Below are 19,025 nucleotides of genomic sequence, written 5' to 3' on the forward strand. Positions count from 1 at the left end.
TTTTTTTTTTTTTCCTGTGGAGATTTTGCGCTAACTGAAATTTACAGACGTACTATTCAAGACTGGGGCAGTAAAATAAACATTGTGCTAAATGAATCCGTGCAATCTGAAGACTTGCTAAGAGAGGGATAGGTGTATTATTATCTTGAATGAAATTTATCAACATTTTTTAATAAAAACTTACTCAAATCACTAAAACATAATATTTAATATATTAAATTCATTGAATGTAATGTTTTGTGCATTTAGTTTTTACAAAAATTAATAAACTAAGTAGATTTTATTAATTTATTTTACTCTTTTTTGATCTTACAACAGTTATTAGTAACTCATTTCGACATTATGATGTTGGTACATTTTTATACAAGTGCTTGCAGATTTATTTTTGTTATGAGTATACATCATCCATCATTCAAAATGAAATTGTTTTGTTATGTGTCATAATTGTTAGATAATATGCTATATTAATAAATAAAAATAATTAATAAAAAATAAAAATAATAACATTTTGTTAAAAAAATGAAATTGGTGTAAAAATAAAACTATAAAATCTTTTCCTTAGCCATAAATGAATGTTTTTTTCAATTACAGTATTGACTGGTAGGTCCATCAGAAAATATGTACCTGTCAGCTCATGGTCTTTTGATTAATATTTTCTGTAAAACAGGTGTTACATGAGTCCAAACGCTATGGTCAAGGTTATCACTTATAGTGGCAAACAACTGTGTTTGTGTCGTATCATCATTGTCATCTTTTGTGTAATAGATTCGGTTATGAATTGATAATTAAGTTTTCTTTTTTCTTTCTTTTCTTGTCTGCATAAATGCCATATAAATGCTTCTTAATATCTTGAATGGATGCTGCTAATGCAATTTTAAGTTTCTTGGCTGTTCTTGAGACCAATATCTTCCTTGTGATTCTTATTACTTTGCTTTCTCCTTTTATGATTCTGTTTTTGTTATGTGATTGCCATTGCCAGTAATTTATTTTATCATCTTTGTCTCCCAGATCCATATCAATGTCTTTGCACACCATGCAAAAGCCAAACATCCAGTTATGCAATGTGACTTCACAACTGTGTTGTGGTATTGATTCTGGTGTAATCTTAGCAGTCAGTAGTTTCAAACTGTTGAGTTTACTAATCATAAACCCAACATTTTTGTGCCTGCCGCAAAGGCATGTTTCACGATGTTTCCAAGTAGAACTACCCAGAATGGCTTCTGTCTTAAGAATGTTGGATAGGATATTTTGATTCCTATTTGTTTGGCAAATTTAGAATGCAAATCAATTACATGAAATAAGCTTTTGTTTCTTCATTTCACCTTTGATAGTGTAGTCTCTTCTTTCTGGGGCACATTCATCACTTTCATAATATTCAGTTATTTTTAACACTTCCGTTCTTTGGAATTTTTTTGGTAAATTTTGAGTAGTTTGCTCTAATTGTTTTGAAATTACCTCGCTAAACAGTAATTTTTTTTCGCACTACACGTGGGACATCATGGTTTTTAACTAATTCATTGACCTAAGGGTTTGTTGTCACATCAGTATCATTATTGGTGGTTGCTGTTGAAGTTCTTTATGAAGATTTATTACACCTTTCTAATTTCTTTCTCAATCTATCCACCTTATGCTACAATCTCGTTATTTGAATACTTTTACTTTTTATAGTTCTAAATGCTTTCTCTCTATCTTTTCTAATTATCTTCCTATCAACTTTTTTGTGTGATACTGACTGGGAATTAGGGATGTTTTCATTTTCTGAATCTGGAGTGGTATTATTGTGTTTGCCAACAACTTTTTCTTTTGTCTGTATTTTTTAAATTCCTTTTTACACATTTTTCTTTGCTTTCGTTTCTTTCATTCTGTCATGTCAGTTATAGATTTTGCTTTCTTTTCAGTTTTTTTTTCTAGTATTATCCTCTTTCTTTTGCTCTCTTCTTTTCTCTTTATTCTATGGTCATGTTCTCTAAAAAACTTCCATTTCCTTTCTTTAGCCTTCTCTTTTTGTCTAATACATATATGCAACACAATTTTTTTTAACATTCTGTTTTGAAGTTTGTTTTCATTAGCTTCATCATTAGACTTTATTTTCCGACTGTTGGTTTGACAAAAATATAAATAAATAACGATAAAAATAGACTAATATAGTCATTTCAAGGAGAGAAAAAAACATAATTTCGGGAATGCCCATCTTAGTCCAAGAACGTTCCCGAAATGACGTTTCCTCCATTATTGTCTTAGTTTTTTTGTGTCACAATTTCAGATGAAATATTTTTAAGGTTATTTTGTAGTCGCCTCGAATGTTTATCATTATATTGACAAAAATATATAATTTTACGCTAAACACATATTACAACAGCATTCCCGAAATGATGCTGAATTGATGTACGGTATTCGTATATCAAATTGAAACTTTCCTTCCACTTTAATTTAATTGTTAATCCAGACAAACAATTAAACGCTGTCAACCCATTTGAAAACACTTTGGAAAGACTGCTTGCAGTGCCATCTGGCAATCCAATGACAAAAATTTCAGGCATCAGAGTGAGTCTCTTTTCTAGCTAAAAGTATCTTTTTTTTAAAACAGCCTCTATCAGTCTCTATTTTTCTGAAATCAGTCTACACTGTCTCTTTTTTTTGTTCTTAAACTGAAGAATTTTTAAAATATTCATAAATTTGCTCATTACTAATTTGCAAAATACTACATTACTGCAGAATGCAGAGCATGCTTGACCTTTCGTACCAATAACTGTATGGAAATCAATCTAAATCTAAATAAATTTGTTCATATCAAGTTACATTATAGAGAAATTGCATTTATTGTAATATAGTTTACCCTCTGGTTGAGGTCCTGGCTGTGGTATTCATTATTAGCAGGCAGTGTATCTCACATGACATAATGTGTTGGAGGGATTATAATCCGGTTAGAGAAGATCCCTTCTAACCAGTGATGGTAACATTTGATGGAGATAGCGAGATAGGCATTAGTTGACCTTAAGCACGATTTTTCTCTGTTACTGTAAGTTTATGACTACAGTGGAACCCCTGAATTACACTTTTCGAGGGGAAAACTGAAAATGGTGCAATTCAGAGGAAAGTGTAACTGAGGGGAAAGTAAAATTTTACAAAAAAACTACATGGAGTTATTCTTCAAGTCAATGCTTGCTGTAATAAACATTTTCAATTTTTTACAGCATTATCTATATTATTTTTATTTTAACTTAAGTAGTTAATGCCAACCTGAAAACTTGAGTAAAAATAGTTATAGGCCTAACATTTAACAACTTGATAAAGGTTTGGTAGATATTGGAACATGTCCCATTCATGTTGTGCATAATGCTTTTTTGAAAGCTATGGATGTGTTTGGTGAAGATGTGATGACATTAGTGATTAGCGTGTATTGCTATTTTCATGGATGACCTTCAAGTTGGGAAGAATATGAGATGATTCAACAGCAGCAGAATCTACCAGCACACAGATTTTTGAAACACACTTCTACTAGATGGTTAACAGGTGAAAGATTAACTGAACAATGTGCTGGTTTAGAAACATATTTTTTGAAGCACATTCCATCTAAGAAAAGTAAAGATGTTTTACAGAAGGAGAGTGTGAGTAAGGTTACATCTTTACTCAAACAACCAGGGATCTTAGCTGAACTTCATTTTATAATGTCTTCTGCTAAATTGTTTAAAAAATTCACCAAGTGTTTCCAGAGTGAAGCTCCGTTAATTCATGTTTTGCATTCAGAGTTGTTAGAAGTTATTGGAACTCTCGCTGGCAGAGTGTATAAAAGTTCTGCTGTAAGTGAAACAGTCATCTTCATATGATTGGGCAAGTAGCAAGTTGAGGCAGTTAATTTAGTGCCGTTACAACAGATAGTACTTTCAGGGGAAGTAAGAGATAAACTTTCTCAGTTAGCAGAAATAGTAAATAGAAGTTCTGTATTTTTGAAAAGTGTTCAAGTACATTATATTGCAGGTGCTAAATATCTTGTGGCAAAAGTAATGACTGACTCAGTGTATCTAAAACAAGCACTTGGATTTCTTAATCCACCGGGAAGAAAATCTGAAAGAAGCTGTCGATACTTGAGGAAAGTAGCAAAATCACTATCCATGGATATTCCAGATGATCAGCTTGTTGATGAATGGAAATGCCTACAGTTTGAAAATGAACCTTCTGAGAGTGAAGCTGCATCTTCACGTGTTGATAATTATTGGGCTTATTACATGGAACTGAAGAAGATGGATGTCTCACCAAAATTTCCTCTTGTATCCAAAGTAATTAAAGCTGCACTTTGTTTGTCTCATGGGAATGCAGATATCGAAAGAAGATTCTCCACCTAAAACAATTGGTTGTCTGTAAAGTCGGTTTACGGACGATAGTTTAACGTGACGTCATAACAAAACATTGATGAAATGATTGCATACTTTTATGAATAAAATTGAATCATTTTTATTGAATTATCACTATTTTGTATGGATACAAAGAAGGAGTGAAATGAAATCTACAATTTAATTGCTAAATTTACTTTTATTTGCACTCATTAATTCAACTATGTTTATTACTTTAACGAAGAGATTATTTTAACTATAACTTTAATACACGTTTGCTATTTAACTTCTTCCAATCTGTGTTATTCTATTAAGGATAGGACGATGATAGGAAAAGTAGGAAACGAATGGGAGTGTTTCAAGTTTAATGTGACTCAAAGTCAAATCAATGGTTGTTCCAATTGAGTGGAAGATAGATAGATGCAGCGCAAGCGTACAATGAGTGTAACGGGACACATCGTAACAGGACAATGTGCATAATGGGACACTTTTTTGTGCGTGCATCTGGCATTCATCAATTTATTAGATGTCAAGTCAAAAAGCATTGAAGAAATTGAAAGTAGGCTAACAGAAAAGAATAGGAAACTTAGTGACACCAGAGAATCAACAAATTTTTTGCTTAGTGAAGCCACAGAACGTCTTCGAAAGGCTCTGAAGAAAGGTGACCCTAAGGAAGCTCAAGTTGTTCAAGGAATGTTGGAAGGTGTTATGTCTTTGAAGAAGGAAGAAAGCAAAGAAGACAAAGATATTCAGGCTCTTTAGAAATCTGTTGGAAAGAAAACAAATAATCTCATCACTACGTTCTTTACTGCCCATTCTAAAAAGAGTTAAACATTACGAGAAGATATGTGCTGCTAAGCAAAATAAGCAGTGTTTCCTTTTGTATTTTTGCTTAAAGCATTATGTTTAAATGTTAAATGAATATTTGTATATGATGTAATAATGCAAAATTGTGCTCAAGTTATATATTTTATTTTGTTGTAAGTATTTGAAATCTTTTTTAAATGAACTTGATTTTTTGTATGTTCCCGTTCCATTTTCTTAGTGCTTGTGAAATTAAGATTAATAATAGTGATTCTTCGGATGGGCCGGGGAGGGGGGAGGGCAGCCAATCCCCATCCAAAGCCAAAAATGAATTGTTCAGTGAGAGGAATGAAAATCAAAGCTTAAACTCCACAAAAAATATTTGTAACTATTCTAAAATAAAATATATTTTTAGTGTTTATTAAATTAATAAATTATCTGACATCTATTTTTTTAAAGTGCATTTACATTATTTCTAGTCTTAACCGGCAAATTGGTAGGGGTATATACAGAAATCTTCTCGTAACATTTTTAATTTTTGTCGTTCTTGATGATTGAGGCTTGATTTTTGAAGTATCTTTTATAGAGATTTGATGGTCTACAAAGTCTACTTTTTTAAAGATTTAGTCTACATTTTACCTTTTTTTAAAGCCAAGGGCCACTCCTATCCCTGAAATTTGTAATTTTATGGTTGCGTTCACTAAATTACAAATTTTTCCTTTGACAAATTTCTAATTAATAGAAATAACAATTTTTTTTTTCAATCTGTTGTAAAGCATGTAAGAATCTTTAAAAAAGCACACTGTGTCTCAGCAGTGTTCAGAATACAGTTACTTAAAATCAATTGATTTAATGTGTTTCTAGGGCATTTGAATTTCCCTCAATGCATTATGGACGCGTTCCCGAAATTATTTTTCTTGTATGTAAGATGGAATAAAATTTTATCTAAGAATGTTTTGAATTAAAGTGATTATATGTGGAGATGACTTATCAGTTAAAATAATTGGTAAATTAAACAAAAAATAATAATTTATTTTAGCTTTAATCAAGAAAATTCTCTCCAAATCAAATTCATCACCTACATGATTTTGACCCGTAAGTGCATTGTGACTACCGCAGTGTTAGAAATAGTGTAACAATTAATACTGGTTGGTTTCTATGTAAATATTACTTTTTTATCAGTGAAAAATTATAAAACATCTAGAAAAAGTATATGTTTCTGTTTTTTGGGTTTGGATGGCCACCCTGCTGGTTGTACTCCAAATTTAGAGACCTTGCTGTCTATGAAACAGTAACCCTCTAATTCAGTAATTAACAAGTATCCAGATATTGATGAATTAATGCTGCTACGATCTGTCTAGTTTCTTCAGACACAGCATAATATTCATACCACTTCTAAAACGAAAATCAAAATGTTATAAAAAAAATTATTTTGTGAAATCTAAAGCATTAACAATTCAAAATTAAAAAATTACTGTTTTAAGAATGTAATTTTTATTTCATTACTTCTGATATTACCTAAATTAGTTTTGAATTTTAGATCAAAATTGTTTTATTTTAAATTTTGTTTTCAACATTTAGATTATTTAATACCATCTGTAGTCATGATTTTAAGGTTATTTGTGGCCCCTATTTTACAGAAATACATTATTTAAACACTGCAGCCAACTTCAAGGCTCAACTGTCTGTAATCATATGTATGCATAAAGTAAAAAAAAAGGTGATAAATTTAATCCCAAATACCAGATTCTCGAGAATAATTAACACTCATTCCTAGATATTTCGCACATTAAATAATTTTGAAATCATGCAGCTAAATTAAGTTTCAGGATTTGTATTTATGTTAATTACTTTACAAAAAGTACATCATTTCAGATTTGTCATGAAGTTTTTCTGTTCCTATAAGTAAATAATACTCCATATTTCTGTAACTGGAAGTCTAAATCTGTAGTAATTACGGAATATCCGTAATTTTTGGCAGCAGTGTTTACAGATATAAATAATTTACCATTATTGATCATTACACGCTGATATAGAACATTGGTTATTATTTACTGATTCAATTTTTAAATACCAACAGATAATCAGCAGGTTGGATGGATGCACATTTTGTTCTCAGCGCATTTCCTTGGTGAGCAGCTTTGCGTGCTCCCTGCTCCTGGGAGACTACGCGGACATCGACCACTCGGACGGCTCGGGGATGAACCTGCTCGACATCCACTCCAAGCAGTGGTGCAACACGCTCCTGGACGTGAGTTACCCCCGGCACCAGGGTCTGCCGAGCTGAGAGTGGCTCCCATGTAGGAGGGTAAAACTCGGAAATCGCAAAAATTCTGAAGGGCGTTTTAAATAGGTTTAAAATACCATCATCTTTATATTACGTGCTCGTAATGTTTGTCGCAGACTAAAACAGGATCGGAGGACAGACAGCGATAGGTTTCCTGTAAGCACAGATCCAGCTGCGGGTGCAATGGCTATCGGCTGAAAACCAAGCCAATTTATCCCAAAATAAATCAGTTTAAAAATAAAAATGTGTGTTGTTGTGTCTTAGTGAAAAATACCGACCATAAGCATATAGCTCCTTAGATCTTGGTTATTACAACATTATTAACTGTAAACAAAGCTAAAAATTTTAATATTTCATTATTCATGAAGGTAATATTTTGCTACTTAATTATTGTTCCAACAAATAATCCAGTCAGCTGTTGTATGTTAACTACCTGAAAAACATGTTCTAGCATGTGAGAATAATTGAGTCCTTCCTCACATTATCAGTGTGCTGACAGTTCTAATGTATTTTCAATGACTGGTAATCTTCCCGGATAAGGGATAACGCAGTTGTTGGTTATGTCCAACCTTCCCCGAACAATCGCAAGAAATTGGGCATTTACTGTAATTTGCTATTAACAAAAACTTTGAATTTAATTTTTTTGAAAATTAGTCTTTGATTTGTTTTTTCAAGGCTTCTCACGCCCCTACTTCCATCTTGCAGAAAATATTTTAAAGTTTACCAAAAATTACATAATAAAAAATGTGAAATAAAAATTTAAAGCTAAACCAATGACTATGCCTCAGCTGGGATTAATTGTTGAAAGGCAGGTGCCTAGTGCAGCCAGTGGGCTCTTCATTTTTGACATGAATTTCCTACAGGAATATGAATGTCGTTAATCTTGCTGAGGATTCAACACTGCTTAAAACCCGTAAACTATGAAAGCTTAGAATTGAAGTAAATATAGCTTAGTAGATCACACTTTGCTCTTGGTCATTATGTAGAACTCATCAGGTTAACATTTGCTGTGATGATGTAATGAGTGTTGGTGGGGAGCGTATAATTTAAGTCAGTGATAGTAATAGACCGATTTGCATGATTTAATCTTTAAGTTGTTCATACGAGCACTAAGTGGTGCAAGTTGAGTGGAATAACTACTAAGTTACTAACTTTGGTTTTGGAGTCATTAATCGCAAAATTCCTAAGCAAAAAACAGGATATTTTGGAGAAAAGAAAGAAAAAAGGCTAAATCGCCAGAGCAGAAGCAATTAAAAATGCAGAGAAGTTTCATAGGTATTGAATGAGACAAAAGGTAGCAGAGAGAAATGAGCCAGTGGGATTAAAGTAGCCCCCAAACGAGGTGCAAAATTTGCGCTCAAGCGATTCTCAGCCATCGACCTCGTAAGAAGCAACGTGTAAACTGAACATTGTTCGATAATGGACATAGATATGCTCTCTGATCATTATGATGTTGATATCAAGTCAGTTGAGCCAGTAGTTGTGAATGATGGGCTAAGTTGGTCGCAGTTTGGTGTCACAATTTTTTTGTTGTCGCAATTTTTCTGGCATGGTTGCCCGATCGTCTAGTAAGACGTTATTCAAGTTCATATCAAAAAATAAAGCAGCATCAATTTTGTTAAACTATTAAAATTATTTTATTTTTTCATACACAAAATTCCCGTTCAGCGCAATGTAAATTCATGAAACAAACCCCTGGTTGGTGTAGCCTACCCAGAATTTTTGTGTATAGATTCTTTACTATAGTGGTTCTCCAGGTGTGATCGTGGACGACCTCGCCATTGCAGGCCACGGCCCCAGATCTGGTGTCGAAGCTCGGGTACCCGGTCCCTAGCTACAGCGTCCAGGGAACTGTGTCCAAGTACTTCGTGGAGCGGTTCGACTTCAGCCCCGACTGCAAAGTGGTGTCCTTCACGGGAGACAACCCAGCCTCCCTCGTAGGTAAATAAAATATCCATTCGTCATGAAGTCAGATGTGTTGTGCGTGTGTGCAGTACTAGGTAGAAAACAGCATTAGCATGAATGTAGAAGGGATGGGACAATAAACTCCTAAAATACCATCAAATTATTAGTATTAAAAAGATTTGAAGAAAAATATTTTGGAAGGCAAATTCACTAACACTAACACCCGTGTAGTTGATGAGGACATTCTACAGAAGCTGTCTAAGAAATGCCTGTGTCTGCCACCAGCTACAGTGCTCTGGGAGTGTTTGTTTAGCACTTCAGGGAACATTTGTGACAAAATTGTGTGTGCTTGATTTTGTGTGAATACAGTAATATTTGAAATATTTGAGTATCTAGAAAAATATTTCAATAAAAATTCTGTAAGAAATTTACTACTTTCAAATATTCAGCACTGACAAGTCCGAAGTCTTCTAAGCCTATTTGTGTTTTTCTTCATTGTACTGATCTTATTACCATTCCTAATATATTGCTTTGTTAACATGCTGTCAGCTTCCCCTTAACCAGAGAGACAACAGACATCTCCGGCACCCTCCCAGGAGTTAAGTCCTGCACACACATGATGTGGACATCAAAACAAACAAACAATTTAAATTACCCGTGCGCATAACGGACATTACTCCTAAAAAACCAGGGTGCTGGCAAACACATCCAAATTTAGCAGAATGAAAAGGATATATGTATTTCTACCCAATCAATTGTTTGTGGTCATGACGATGGTTGTGGACTGCTAACCTGGAATAATACTTAGTTTAAATAAATACTGTCTTTCCCAAACCAATTCAATAATTTTTTAAGATTTCTGGCAATTCAAAAAGAATTGTATAAGAAAAGCTCACCATTGAATGTGGACATTTTGAGATGCTTCTACATGCACATCTCTTAACTCAAGAATTCATGATAGTTTAGTAAAAACCGGTAATCCATTTGACGGACTTTAAATTTGTGAAAATTGATAAAATCATTGAAGTTGGCAGGCCTGCCTCAATGACTTTTTTTAAAAAAATAAACAGGAGCCCCTGCTTACATATACTTGTCAAAATTTTTATAATTTTTCTTGCAAATGTAAGTAGTCATCAATATCCTAAGTCCTACCCAGTTTTTTCAAACCTCAGAAACTGAAATTGGCATATCTTAAAAATCAAATAAATTTGACGAATGTGAGATGCCATTGATTGTAAGACTCACAAGTTATAAAAAAATGTGTTGGATTGGTAGAACTTTAAAACTCATGCCAATGGCTCTACCAGACTAGGCTGAGAAGCACGTCTGTACCTCATTTCGGATGCAGTGGTTATTTAAGTGGATAATCAAGATTGGAACTTTTAATGGTGAGTTGCAGGTAAAAAAAAAAGTGCAACACAGAAGATTCCCCCAATTCCTGAGTTCAAAAAGTGACAAATTGTGCGTGTGTCTGAATGGAGTAAACTTGTGTGTATCTCGTATGAATGTGGATGTTGGCAGGCATGCGGCTGAGGGAGGGAGATGTGGCGGTGAGCCTGGGCACCAGCGACACTGTTTTCCTGCCCCTGAGGGCTCCCAAGACGCTGCTGGAAGGCCACGTGCTGTGCAGTCCACTGGAGCATGATGCGTTCATGGCGCTCCTGTGGTGAGCTTCGACAGCTGCAAGCAGGGTTCTTGAGATATTGCGACTGCACCAAGTCCACAGTCACAATTTTATTGTACTACTTTTCTAAGAGGGTTCCGAATTTTTAACTGAGAAAATAAACATTTAAAAAAAAAAAGAGCTTAACAAAATTACCATTGGAATGTAGTTTCTTATGTTTAATTTTCGAATAAGCCTGAGTAGGGGGAGCACGCCGGTTCTGGGACAGTGTCAACAAAGCGACAGGTGCACCTGCACCTGTCGTGCACCTGTCCGACAGGTGCAGGTGTGACAGGTGTTTTTTTGACAGGTGTTTTTCTGACAGGTGTTTTTCTGACAGGTGCATGTGTGACAGGTGTTTTTCTGACAGGTGTTTTCCTGACAGGTGCTTGTCTGGGTTGGTGACGTCACGTGGAGGGTGGTTGGGTGTATTGATCGTGAGCCAACTTCGGTAGGATCGATATATCTCGTCGGCTAACTTCGGGCGTGTTCGTTGCGGAGGGGGGATGGAGGGTGAGGGTGTGTGTGTGTATGTTTCTAAATGAGGGAGCTAGGTAGCGCTAGTGTCGCGCGCCGGAATTATTTTTTACAAGTATAAAAATGTGAGGGGTGGCGACGGTTGGATTCGAACCTTCGTTTCTGGATCGTTAGTCCGTCATGCTAACCACAGGACCACGAGACCATATAGAAGAAAATAATTTCAGATGTTGTATATATATGCTTATAAAATATGTTTATTTATTTTTAAAGAGAAGGTATATATTTTTTTATAGTGCTAGTCAGCAAATTTAAAAACGGGCGGCCGCCATGTTTATTTTTTTATAGTGTTAAGCGGTAAATTTAAACGAGGCGCATCGGCTGCTATGCGGCCGCCATGTTTATTTTTTTATAGTGCTAGTCGGCCAATTTAAACGGCGGGAAATTTAAAAAAAAAAAATATGTATATTGTCGGCTGCTAGTCGGGCGCCATGTTTTATATTTTTTTTATATTGCTAAGCGTGAAATTTAAAAAAAACGGGCCGGCCGCCATGTTTATTTCAACATTGGAAAAATAATAATAATAATTTCGACTGCTAGGAAGTAACCAGAACAGCCAACCTTAGAAAAAAAAATTAAATAATATTATATATATATGTATGACAATCGATTGCTGAAAGTCGCCATCTTGTAGTACAGCATACCAGGCCGCCGTCTTGTAGCATAGCACACCAGGCCGCCATCATCTTGTAGCACAGCATACCAGGCCGCCATCTTTTTTTTCTTCCCCATTTATAGTCATTGTTTTTGTTTTTTGCATTTCTCTCAAGTTTGAATATAAAAGAAAGTATTATTTCGTCAGCCACTACTCTATGACTATAGTAGTAGTAGTAGATGCCAAATTTTGAAGAAACAAAACACACACTGAAGTGTAGCCATGTTTTCTTATAGTACTAGACCAGTATAGTTATAGTATTCTTAATTTGGTGTGTAGCATGTCTGTCTATTATAATAATAATAAATAAAAAAGCTATAGGCATTACTTATGCTTATAGCGTGATGATAAAAAAAATTATACTTTACGTATTTCAGCGAATTAAAACTAGGATGGGGGGTGTGGTGTGTAGTAGGTGAAAAATATTATAGTATGTATGGCGCCACCGGTTGCCGGCTCAAGATTGGAATTGACTAATCGATTGTGAGCCAACTTCGATAGGATCGATAAAAAAAAAGTAAGCTTATTACGTCACTTGTCATTTAAAAGAAAAGGTATTGTGCATTTATAGGCATTATATATTTTTAAAAAAAAATTAAAATATATGTTTTCCCAAGGGGTGTTGGAGCCGCGCAGACGACGACGATGGCGCGTACTCCCAACGACCCTTTCGTTCGTCCCCCCCTGTGTAATTTTTTTTATTTAAATAATGACTCGGACAGCCAGGTGTCCGCATAGGGGACGCCGCTCGCAGAGGGGTGCCGGCTGCAACCGAAGACCGCTTCGAACCCTTCCTCCCCCATTGTCAATTTTTTTATTTAAATAATGACTCATACACTGGCAGCTGTCCGCTCGCAGAGGGGTGGCGGCCGCTGCAGCCGAAGAGAACTGTATACAAATGTAATTTCTTCCAAAGTTAAAATATAATTTTTTTTTTCCCCAACACTTAAAAAGAATATTACGTCTATCTGGTGTGTTAGTTACCTGTACCTGCCATTTGATTAATACCAGGTAAAAGTAACTTGTAATAATAATAATATTTTGCCATAGTCTCGTTTACGTAAATGTTTCTTTTCAACTATAATGTATGTATGTATGTATGTATGTATGTATGTATGTATGTATATATTATTTTTTCACACAGCAGTTTTTTTTTTTACGAGTAGCGCATTGCTACAAAAATTATATTAAATAGTACGTTTATTTTTCCAAACAAAAACAGAGTTTTAAACATTAACAGCAGTCTACCATGACCGCATAGTTCTTTACACGTACAGTAGAATCTCGTTATAGCGAGCACGGTAATAGCGAGAACACGGCTATAACGACGTATTTTTGAGGAATTTACGGCGTGATCGCTTGAAGCGCGCTTTTGTTATGTCTGCTTTATCTCCACCCCTCTCGTTCGCCGATAGACATCTTGCCGTTGACGCCTGTCACATTCTTCAGCCTTGCAGTCGCCACCTAAGTGCGTGGCTTTAAAAATAGAAACCCGTCCTTTCTTTCTTTTATTAAACTTCCGTCGGCACTAGAGCTGTAGCAAACAGTATGCATTCGGTACTGAGTAACTGAGTAACGGGTGCGCCATCTAGTACCGAGTAACGAAACGTTACACACGGCTGCATCTCGTTACTCGCAATTTTCGTATGTTTTACGCATGCGCGCGCATATTAGATGATTTTACGTTACAAAGAACGAGGTTTGTTTATTAAGTAAAGTATAATTTGGAAATTCGTCGTCCAAGTTTTTTTTACTGTTTATTAAAGGTATTGTGTGTGTAGACAAAGTTTGAGATTGGAACAGAAACAACGTAAGCAAGTATTTTTTTACAAATTAGAAATATGTATGTTTTTGTTTTTATAATCGCGTATTTTCACGTTTTTTTGGTTGTTATCTTAAAAGAGATAATATTAAAAAGCCGTTCCAGTGAGATTTAATTACTTCTTTGTTAACAAAAAATATTATTTATCAAATATTGTTAATTGTTTATATTTTATTTATTATTTACGCGATGTCATACTGTACGCGTACGCAATACGACTGGATTCGTTGCTGCAACGTAACATAGCATTTTATGCGGTATCAGAAGTAACGAGTAACGTAACGATAGTAACTAGTACTAATTGTTATAGTAATGAATACATACGGGTACACATTTTTTCGTTACTTTTACACCTCTAGTAGGCACTACCGTATTTATTTCCGAATCGCTAGGACAGTTTTCTTGTAACTTTTGTTTTGGTCAGTTGTTGGGGTATCTGTCCGGGAAAGGAGTGGTGGTGATTTGAGTTTAATCCCAAATTTATATTCTAAAAAAGTTGACAAGTTTCTTAAAATGAAAAAAGTATAGTTTTCCAGGGAGTATTTCCTTTGAGGCGTACGTGCGTTGCCGCACTCCTGCTTTTTTTTGTAAGGAATTAAATCGTCGCGCTACGCTAGCACCACCTGTTAGCAACAACCCGAACCAACATCGCCGCCAGCAGACAGCCCGCGTCGACAATAGATAGCAGCACAATGCTGCGTCGGCCGCGGGCTGAGATGCTATACTTACGTGGCGTGGTAGGGTATTCTGGTTAATTTGACGCAATCGGTGATCGCATCCGTACTTATGGGGTATCGTTTTAAAGAGAATTCACACATCTACTCACAGAAATTAAGATTTCGTTAATATAACCTGTTATTTTCCAATTATACAGGTTTAAACACAATTTTTATGCTATTTTCGGTTAATTTTTATTTTTTGGGGGCCAAAATTTGTCCAATTCGGTTATAGCGAGGACACGGTTATAGCCAGGATCAAACCCGGAACCGTGACACCTCGCTATAACGGGACTCTAGTGTATTACCAATTTTCTGCATACTAAGTTACCAGCCACAAGTAACACATAATGGGTATTGAAATAATGTAGTCAAAACAACGATATTACTTAGTTTAAAAAAAAATTTTATTTTTTACCCCCTCCCCTACCCCGCTGGGCGTCCATTGCCATCAGTTTGGCCACGACTTCGCCGCTAGGCAGAGCCGGCACCTTCTGCTTTGTAGCAGGTAGCCGGACCCCTCTTTTTTTGTCGGCTGTTAGCGGCCAACCCCAGGGACATGTCCCAGAGGGGCCCGCCACCAACAGCAGCGGCGAAGTCTTGGCCGGCGGTGTTGGAGGAGGAGGGGGAGACGACGGCCCTTCCAGCAGGTCTTCTGCGAAGAAGGCCGCCGCAATGTCGGCTGGTATACTGGTCCCCACACCCTCCTCCACCTCTTCCTCGAAGAAAGAGGCCGCCAACGCTGATGGTATCCTTTCCATTTGTCTTGGGGTTGGGGAGATCTGTAGAACGTCACACAAATTTCAGGCATCCTATCAAGAGGACGATTTATATAAATTTAAAAAAAAACAGGGGAATATTTTATTTTTACATTTAATCAGGATAGATTGAATATACTTTGAGAGGCAACTTGAAACAAACTTTTATTTTTACGTTAAATCAGGATAGATTGCATATACTTTGAGAGGCAACTTGAAACAAACTTTTATTTTTACGTTAAATCAGGATAGATTGCATTTATTTTGAGAGGCAACCCTAATACATTGCAATGTAATATGCATAGTAATTACGATATCAATTTTACAGAAAGCGATACGATCGAAAAAATGCTTGGTTTTGAACCTAAAATTTACGTGGCAGGTCGAATGCATGAGTCAACACAACCGGTCAATATTTTCCCTGTATCGGTCATACGTATAGATACAAATATCGTGGGCTCCAGCTATTTAAACGGACAACCTAGCTTCAGCATACACGAGTTTTACCCCAGCGTCCCGCCTGGTTATAAGGTCATCGAAGTACCTAAATCTGTCATATACGTTCCGGTGATCGTTAAACGAATACATGAGTTGTCTGTGAGGATAGTCGACCAAAACGGGAAGCTCATCGATTTTAGAGGCGAAGAAATAACGTTACGTCTGCATTTAAAAAAAATATGGGAGTGAATTACTTTGGCATTCATAAAGGCTCCGGCGGTTTCGAAGGCAGACCCAGTAGTCAGCGAGACGCCAAGCGGTCAACACGTAAAAATATACGCTTTCTCAAGAAACTAGGATTCAAAGTATTCCAAAATGGATTCCAGCATTCTCCAAGTCGACCAGCCAATTCAATTTGAAAATGATATCACGAAAACGGAAATACATAGCTACCGGCCATTCATTTTGGGTCCTTATGATTTAAATTCCGAGATACGTATCGCAATCCAGAATTCTGATATTTATTGTCTGCCTTGCAAAAGCCTGTTAAGAATCCGCGGAAAATTCGTCAAACCGGATGGCCAGGCCGCTACATACGCAAAAATTGTCAGAAATGGAATTTTACACATGTTTAACAGAATTGCGTACGAGGTAAATAATTTACAGATAGATGAATGTCGCGACGTTGGATTAGTCACTACGATTAAAAACTATCTTTCGCTAACGCCCAGTGAAAAAGCCGTTTCCAAGATGGCCGGCTGGGGCTTGACTGAAGATTATAGTGTACCCATTAATGCAAACGGCGATTTTGAAATATGCGTGCTTTTGAGTAGTCTCATGGGATTTTTCGAAGATTATAAACACGTTTTAGTTAACGTTCGACAAGAATTAGTGTTACTTGTTTCAAACTCTCAGAACAACGCGGTGTTAGACACGGCAGCGCAACCGTTGCCTGTGACACTAACACTCACGAGCATCGATTGGCTAATGCCTCATGTAACCGTTTCTACCGCACAGAGGATTCGTTTGCTTAAAATGGTTGAAAAAGGAAAAAACATAGACATTGCTTTCCGATCCTGGAGCCTCGAAACGTATCCGGCCCTGCCGCAATCTCAATCGGTACATTGGTCCGTGAAAACATCATTTAATACGGAAAAGCCTAGATATATAATAGTCGCATTTCAAACGGGTAGGCAAAACAACGTCGCCGGTGATAAATCAAAGTTTGATCATGTTGACATTAAGAATGTGAAAGTTTTTTTGAATTTGGAATCCTATCCGTACACAAACCTGGATAGTAATTTTCCTAATGATAGCTATCTGCTGGTGTATAACATGTACGCGGAATTTCAAGACTCATATTACGGTCGTCAATCATCACCACTTCTCGATCCGGAGAAATTTAAAGATATGGCTCCTCTCTTTGAGTTTGATGTGTCTAAACAGAACGATAAGATGATTGGAGGAGTCGTGGATTGTAGAATAGAAATTACCACAACGAGAAATATTCCCGTCTGCACTCAAGCATTCGCACTAATTCTGCACAATCGATTGGTTTCGTATAACCCGAGAGACAAATCTATTAAAATTCTAATGTAATGTAAGTGATAACGCAGTCTTCCCTGGGACGTCATGCTGTATGCCAACCTCCAGGGATGCTACTCTCAGCACAGTTTTGTCTTAAAAGAGATAAGCCTGGCTAATGACGAAGGGGAGATAATTACGAGAACATTTCAGCCGCCATACTCGTGGAAGTACCTCCACAGAAATTACCAGAGAACAAATTCTTGGTTAACTAGACATTTCCACGGCATCCATTGGGATGACGGTCTGTTTCCGTATACTTCGTTGCAAAACATCCTGTCAGGACACATCAGCGGAACCGTAATGGTGGCAGGCGTAGAGCAAAAAAGGTGGCTTGCAAAGTTGTGTAAAAAACATGTTAATATTCAGGATGCTCAGACCGAGCTCGGATGTCCGTCACTGAAAGAACTGAATAAAATGTATACGCAAGATAATAGCCGTGCACGGCCCGTTACGTCACGACATAACGCCGCGCTGCTTAGGGCTTGGGCGTTGGAGAATTGCCAAGCGACGCCAGACCCTGCTTGCTTCCCCCCCCGATACAATAAATTGAAAGCGTCGCTCGTGGGGAGGGGGAGCCCGGTGGGGTGGGCACCCTCGGTGTTATAGCGTCGCTCGTAGGGATGGGGGAGCCCGGTGGGGTGGCCACCCTCGGTGCTATAAATGTAACGCGTCGTTCGTAGGGGAGCCTAGTCACCCTCCAAGCCACTCTTCGTACAAATGCAGTTTAATCCGGAAACGCTGTATCGGGATGTGTTGCTCGGCTGCGGTCGCGTGAACTTCGAGACGGCGGACGGTCGGCAGTGGTTGCACGTGTGCACAGCGTTGGGACACCTGGTTCGCGAGGACGCAGACAAGGAAGTGATAGAGCTGCCTTGCACTCAGCAAAACTGCAGCGTAAGACTCCTACGGCCGGACACACACCTCCCATGCTCTCCGGAAACTCTGCTCGTCGAGGCCGCAGATGAGGTGGTGCAGGTGTGGCCCGGCCAGGAGCAAGGTTTTGTTGAGTTCGAGGTGCTTCGTCCCAACGGCACGGTGGTTGCCTGGAGTGAATCGTGTGATTCGTTCATACACGCAACATTCCTCGACGGGGGCAACCACTCGTGGAGTGTGCCGTGCAACCCGGACATCTGCGACCTGCACACCCCGAACGGCTCCGACGACGAGGAGGAGGAGGACGGCCGCCGTCGCGGCTAGACATCTGCCGCAAGCCGCCAGCCGCCAGCTGCCACCCGCCAGCTGCCACCCGCCCGTCTTCGCCAGTAACAGCTCCGGTGAGTGACGTCCGCCATGTTCCCACCCATCTGGGGCCGAGACCCCATCAAGGCCAAGAGGGAAAAGTCTAGACACATCCGCGGGCTGTATCCCGCAGGCTTAAGACTAGCTTCCGGTGAACATCTGGACGTTCCCATGCCGCTGTTCGAGGATGTTCGTTATTTAGATACGAACCCAGAACAATTGTCAGATGATGGTTTTAGTGATAATCAAAGTGACCGAAACTTCTATGACATTCCTATTTCTT

General features: G+C 37.5%; 1 protein-coding gene across 3 annotated transcripts in view; it reads left to right on the plus strand.

The window, feature by feature from the left end:
- Positions 1 to 19,025, plus strand: part of LOC134527647 (xylulose kinase-like) — an 81,553-nt gene that overhangs the window by 33,216 nt on the left and 29,312 nt on the right. For all 3 annotated transcript variants that reach the window (XM_063360511.1, XM_063360512.1, XM_063360513.1), the window contains exons 6-8: positions 7,255 to 7,386; positions 9,210 to 9,363; positions 10,849 to 10,993. In XM_063360511.1, coding sequence (XP_063216581.1) covers positions 7,255 to 7,386; positions 9,210 to 9,363; positions 10,849 to 10,993 — 431 coding nt within the window. The remainder of the gene's footprint in view (positions 1 to 7,254; positions 7,387 to 9,209; positions 9,364 to 10,848; positions 10,994 to 19,025) is intronic.

The sequence above is a fragment of the Bacillus rossius genome, chromosome 1 (assembly GCF_032445375.1).
Source record: "Bacillus rossius redtenbacheri isolate Brsri chromosome 1, Brsri_v3, whole genome shotgun sequence".
Lineage (NCBI taxonomy): Eukaryota > Metazoa > Arthropoda > Insecta > Phasmatodea > Bacillidae > Bacillus > Bacillus rossius.